Source organism: Giraffa tippelskirchi, chromosome 3, assembly GCF_054371585.1.
Source record: "Giraffa tippelskirchi isolate mGirTip1 chromosome 3, T2T-mGirTip1v1.2.pri, whole genome shotgun sequence".
NCBI classification, from domain to species: Eukaryota; Metazoa; Chordata; class Mammalia; order Artiodactyla; family Giraffidae; genus Giraffa; species Giraffa tippelskirchi.
In genome coordinates this window covers 25,495,662-25,501,051 of record NC_137277.1, presented here as the reverse complement: position 1 = coordinate 25,501,051, position 5,390 = coordinate 25,495,662, and the positions used below count along the sequence as shown (strand labels likewise).

Sequence of the window (5,390 nt, the reverse complement as noted above, 5' to 3'; positions counted from 1 at the left end):
ACAGCCCTCTTGGTTCAGAAGCCTAGTCACATTTGAGAACCTCTGGGCTGGGCAAGTTCCTCATTTTATATAAGAGAAGAATGAAGAGAGAACCAGAGAGGACAATGGACTTGCCCAAAGCCACAGAGCAAATATTGACAGAGTATTGGGACCCCAGTGGGCCCACCCAAATGGCAACTCAGGAAGGTGACCAGGATCACCCACCCTATGTGGCCCACCTGCCTACTAGTTCTTCCTCCCCAGGTACTTGGCAAATGCCAGGCCCACCCGCTACCAGGCCCACAGAGCATCGGCCCAGCTTCCAGGGCTAGACAGGGGCGGGGAGGGAAGCCCTGGAGCCTCAGCTCCAGCAGCTGTTGGAGCCCCGCAGCTCCGGCCTCAGGAAATGTCCTGCTGTCATCTGAGAGACGCTGGGCAGACACCGGGCACCTGGAGCCCTCTCCCCACCCCCCGCCCTGTCCCCAACAACTCGGAGTCCAATATCCAGGAAAGCTTTATTCCCTGCTCGGTGAACAAGAGTCTGCACACAGAAGTCGACCATCAGGTGATTTCACAAACCCCACCCCCCACCCCCACCCCCACCCCCACCCCCACCCCCACAGACAGACACTACAGGACAGGTCCAGCACACCCACCGCAGTGCGACCTCACCCACCCCGAGCCGCTGATGGCCCCACAGGCCACGAGGGAGGCAGCATCTCTATCCAGGCAAGCCCTGGGCTGATGGGCAAGGCTGGCTGCGGAAGGCTCACTTGCTGGATACGGTCACTCCCAGAGGAGCCAGCTGGGGCAGGACGGGGGAGAGACATGGGGCTCACGGGTGGCTTCCACCTGTGGCCTTGGTGCTGGGAGAATCGCAAACGTCCTCGTCTTAGCTTACGGACAGAGGGGCTCTTCAGCGCAAGGGTGGGGTGGGGAGCAATGGCAAGAAAAGCGATTTTGGAAAGGCGAGGCCTGGCTAGGGGCAGGTGGTCTCTGCCAAGACATCAAAGACTCCAAGGGTCACCACTTCTGCCTGTAGCCAAGCTCAGACCACAGTCCAGGATGAGGGCTCAGGGCTGCCCCCTGGGTGGGGCTGGAGAGTTCCTGCTGCTGGCTGCCAGGAAGCCCCAGCTCGACCATCCTGCAGTGCTCACTCGATGACCACATTGATGAAATAATCCTCTCCTCGTTGCTGTTCTTTCTCAGGATGGCAAGGAGGGAGCCAAGATTATAGGCTCCTCTCAATAACTGTATTGGTCTGCCTGCCCCAGGGGCTTCCTGGACCCGGCATCTTTCTGTCACTCGGGGGGGAAGCCCTGTGAGGCCACCCAGAGAACGCACTCCTCAGCCAGTGCTCCTGTGTCCTGCTAGCTCCACAGTCTCAGGTTGGGGCCAGCACCTGCGACCCTTTCCCCACCACCTGAGACCCAGTTCTGACCACACTTGGCCTCTCCTCCTCTCCACCCTGGAGCTCCCTGCCTGAGGCCCCTTCCCTTCCCTGCCCAGTATCCAGACAGATGGCTTCCTGCGTGGGCAGGCCTGTCCTTCCAGCCCTGGCCTGCTCTTTGTGGCCTGCCCAGGGTCACCCAGAGGGGTAGTAGGGAGTATCGCTGTGGTAGTTGTAATCTGGGCACACCTTCTGGACTAGCCTGTAGTCCGTGCTGTAGAAGGCAATATAGACGCAGACGACTTTGAAGGGCTGGGAGCAGCTCCAGGTGGCCGAGCTCTGAGCATGGTCTCGGGAGCAGGTCTTGGCTGGGTCGTGGGTGCAGAGCGAGATCCGGCGGCCCCGTTCTACCTTCTCCCACTCCATCCGGCAGTTGAAGATTTTGGAAGCCTTGGCTTCAATAAAGATCTGCTGCTCCTGGTGGAACTCTACAGCTTTACTGGGGGGCACGAGGCTGATGGAGATATTCCCCTGGCCCGTGGCATTGTGTCGGAAGTGGACACTGAAGGTCCCGTTGCCGTGGTCCACGATCTTCCCCGTGACCAGCAGGTTCAGGGCTACCGTCTTGATGTTGGAGTAGAAATCACCCCAGCCAAAGATTTTCTTCACTTTGGCTGACGGCGGGGGGCTGTGGTTTGGGCGACTGGGGGGCTGCCCAAGGACCCCCCATGCCTCCCCAGGTGGAGCCAGCAGTCCTAGGAGAGTAGAGTTGGTCATGTGGCGGGACTTAGGGGACATATGGCCCCGCTTTCGAGGCATCCGGGGCCGGGCCTGGCTCTCAGAGTCATCATGCTCAGGGTCCTCTGAGCCAGGGGGACCGTCATCCTGGCCGCAGATGACCTGCGGAGGCAGTTGGGAGGAGAGTGAGCACTTGGGTCCTCAGAAGACTCAGGAATTCCGGTCCCCCACTCCCTACCACCAGCACCATCTCTCTGCCCCTCCCTTCCACTCTGACTTGGGGCCGAGGGGCCCCAGCACGTTGCTCACTCACGCTGGGGGTTGGGTGTGCATTCTGGCCTGTGTCAGGGATCATCTCATGTTCTGACACTAGGTCACCCCTAGCTCCTCTGGCCACTGTGCTGCCTCTGGCCACTATTCGAAGTCTGGAAAGATGGTGGAGAATTCTCTCCAGGGACCAAGGTAGCAGAGGTACACAGCTTCTACTCTTAAGAGAGCTCCAAGTCTGATGGGGGAGGCCCAGCTCCTGATCTTGGGAGAGCCTTCATCAGACCGCAGAAGTACACCCCTCTGTTGACAGAGCAGTTGTTGTCTAGGAGAGATACAGTCTCCGCCTTGGTGATATTCCCAGGCTAACGGGAGTGGTACACTGTCTGCCTTCAAAGAGCCCCAGGTCAGGTTGGGGTGCTCCATCTCTCTGCTGAGAGAGCCCCTCGTTTGACAGGGGAGGTACAGCCCTTGCCTTTGGAAACTTTCCAGTCTGTTGAATGAGACACCATTCCTACAATGGGAGAGTTTCTACCCTCAGAGGCAAAGAGAACCAACAGATGATGGAAAAGAAAACAGAACCCAGTGAAGTTCTCTCTCAAGTACAAATGCAGTTTAGGTTTTAATGGGAGGATTTGAGGGAGACCTGGGTGAGTTCCATAACCAGGATGACCAAACTCCACTGATGATAACATGCCAGGACACGACATACTAGCAGGGAGGAGTTCTTATTATTCCCATTTCACAGATGGGGACACCAGACTCACAGTTTAGATCACTACAAGACTAAGTCCTTCAGGGTCAGTCCTTCTAATCCACCATACTCTCAGGCTCTCAAACCAGATGGTTCCTTCTATGGGAGTCTTATCCAAACCCCACCCTCATGTGGGATCTCTGGAAAGCTCTGCAGAGGCTCGGTTGATCTCTGCTGCATCCGCTTTACTGACAGGCAACATCTGGGGAGGCTTCTTGAAGGAGCTGTGGGGAGGGCCAGCAGGCCAGTCTGACAAGCTCAAACTCAGGACAGCTCAGGAGGGCACCAGGGAATGGACCAGGTTCCCTGAGGACAGCTGCCTGGCGTGGGTATGCTCAGCTTTTCAAGAAAGACCCTCTGTGTCTCATAACCAGCACCTGATGCACTAGCTCACATCTGGGCAGCATCTGGACTTGCTGGGACCTGGGATAAGGATGTGGAATGCCTGAGGCTGTCATATGCACGGCTACAAAGGGGTTTTGGGTCTTCATGTCCCCTGTTATGGCCCTGGCCATGTCTGCGGTTGTTGTGTGCGGTGTCCCTGCCTGCCAGGACCCAAGGGTGGGGCAGAGGGACAGCAGGAGGGGAGGGCCGCGGGGCTGGGGTCAAGGCAGAAGACGTGTGCGTGTCCTTAACCCTGGGCGGGGGGGGGGGGGGGGGGAGTCACAGCTGAATGGCTGGTGGCTGGAGGATGAAGAGAAGGGCCCTAGGGGGAGATGTGACAAGGGAAGGGTTCTTCCACACAATGGTAAAGGGGATTATTGTTTTGAGGAGACGGGCAGACCCAGATGTGGGTCTGAGGCTTCTCCACGACAGAATTGGTAGGTGGCGGTCGGTCGGAGGGGATTCGCGCCCTGAACTGGGGTCTGGTGTGGATTCCCCGCGTCCTGGGCAGCCAGGAAGGCGCGAGCGAGCGCACGGGGAGCGGGCTTCGGGCGCTCAGCTCAGCTGCTGAGAGCGCCCCGGGCGGGAGCCGCCTGCCCAGGTCCTGTGGGGCTCGGGCTGCGCGCAGCCGGGAGAGGAGAGGAAAACAACAGGCGAGGAGGGAGGGAGCGGCAGGGAAGGCGGGAGCGAGGGACGCGGGGGCCACCCCCCGCCTGGGCCAGCTAGTGCGCTGGGGGCCCCAGAGCGCGGGGCCCTCCGGGTCCCTCCGCGTCCCCGAGGCCAGGGAAGAGCCCATACCCCCTACCCTGGCAGGTCAGCAGCTCCACAGCCACCCTCCACTACCCTTCCGCACGGCCCGGAGCCCGGGAAGAGGTCGAGTGACCCTTGGCGACGTCTGCGGGCATTTTCCCTCGTGCCCGTCGCACCTCCTGCCACCAGCGGCCGAGTAGGTGGGCCAGCCCAGCACCCTCTCCCCGCCCCTATTAACCCTTCCTGTACAGTCTCCGGCCTCGGACCCGCCCTCTCCCCCAGCCTCGAGGCTTCTCCTCCATCCCCGGGATGTTGGGGGGAAGGGAGAAAGTTTTCGGGCTCAGAAGCTTCCCGCGCTCTCCCCCAATCCTCCCGGCCCCCGCCCCTCCGCGCCGCTCCCCGCGGATCACTCACCAGATAGAGGCTGCCCTGCACTAGGAACACGAAGCAGCAGCGAGTCAGTTGCATCTTCCTCCTTTGCTCTCGGGCCCCTTCCTCGCGTCTGTTCCCTTCAGGGTCCCAGGCCCTTCCTCACCCCTGCTCGCTCTTTCAGGCGCGCCGTCCCATGCTCCAGTCCCCCGGCCCCCGGCGGCCCTCTGCGCGGCCAGCCGCCCAGGACCGACCCCGCCCCCTTCGGTCCAGCTGTGCAGCCGCCGCCCCCCTCCCCTGGTCCAGCTGCGCGCGGCGCGGCCCCCTCTCGCGGCCCGAGATGGGCTCCCCGAGCGCCTCGAAGGGCCCCAGCTGCGCGGTGGCTCCGCGGCTCCAGATATGCCCCCTCGGTTCCAGCGGCGTCGCTCTCGCCCAGATGTGTGGGGACCCGCGCGCGCGCTCGCCCCAGAGCTAATTCCCCAGGCCAGATGGCCCCTCCCGCCCCGTCGCGGCGCGCCCCCTGGCGGACGCCCCTGGCCGCGCCAAGCCCCGCCGCCGCTACCCGCGCTGCCTCCCGCCAGACTGGAGCGCTCCTGGCGCCCAGGCGGCTCCCGCTTCCTCGTCCCTCCCACCGGCGGCGGCGGCGGCGGCGGCAGGTACTGTGAGCCCAGCCGGTACCTCCGGAGTTAACTCCTCCCCTGCCAGCCCGCAACCCAGGGATTTAGGACGCAGGGGGCAGGATTTGGAGGCGGAGTTTAC

The 5,390-nt window shown here is 61.9% G+C and overlaps 1 protein-coding gene across 1 annotated transcript; it reads right to left on the bottom strand.

Annotated features, from left to right (window-relative positions):
* Nucleotides 1-482: 482 nt before the first annotated feature.
* NXPH3 (neurexophilin 3) lies at nt 483-5,104 on the bottom strand. The gene is made up of 2 exons (XM_081582569.1): nt 4,677-5,104; nt 483-2,269 (listed from the first exon to the last, which is right to left on the bottom strand). Exons 1-2 carry the CDS (start codon nt 4,728-4,730, stop codon nt 1,565-1,567), a joined length of 759 nt encoding a protein of 252 aa, XP_081438695.1. The 5' UTR covers nt 4,731-5,104; the 3' UTR covers nt 483-1,564.
* Nucleotides 5,105-5,390: the final 286 nt, after the last annotated feature.

Excerpts from the sequence above, each read along its gene's own strand:
- NXPH3 (XM_081582569.1), bottom strand. The coding sequence starts at position 4,730 with ATGCAACTGACTCGCTGCTGCTTCGTGTTCCTAGTGCAGGGCAGCCTC. Across the intron at positions 2,270-4,676 it reads TGCAGGGCAGCCTCTATCTG|GTCATCTGCGGCCAGGATGA; the intron begins GTGAGTGATCCG and ends CTGCCTCCGCAG.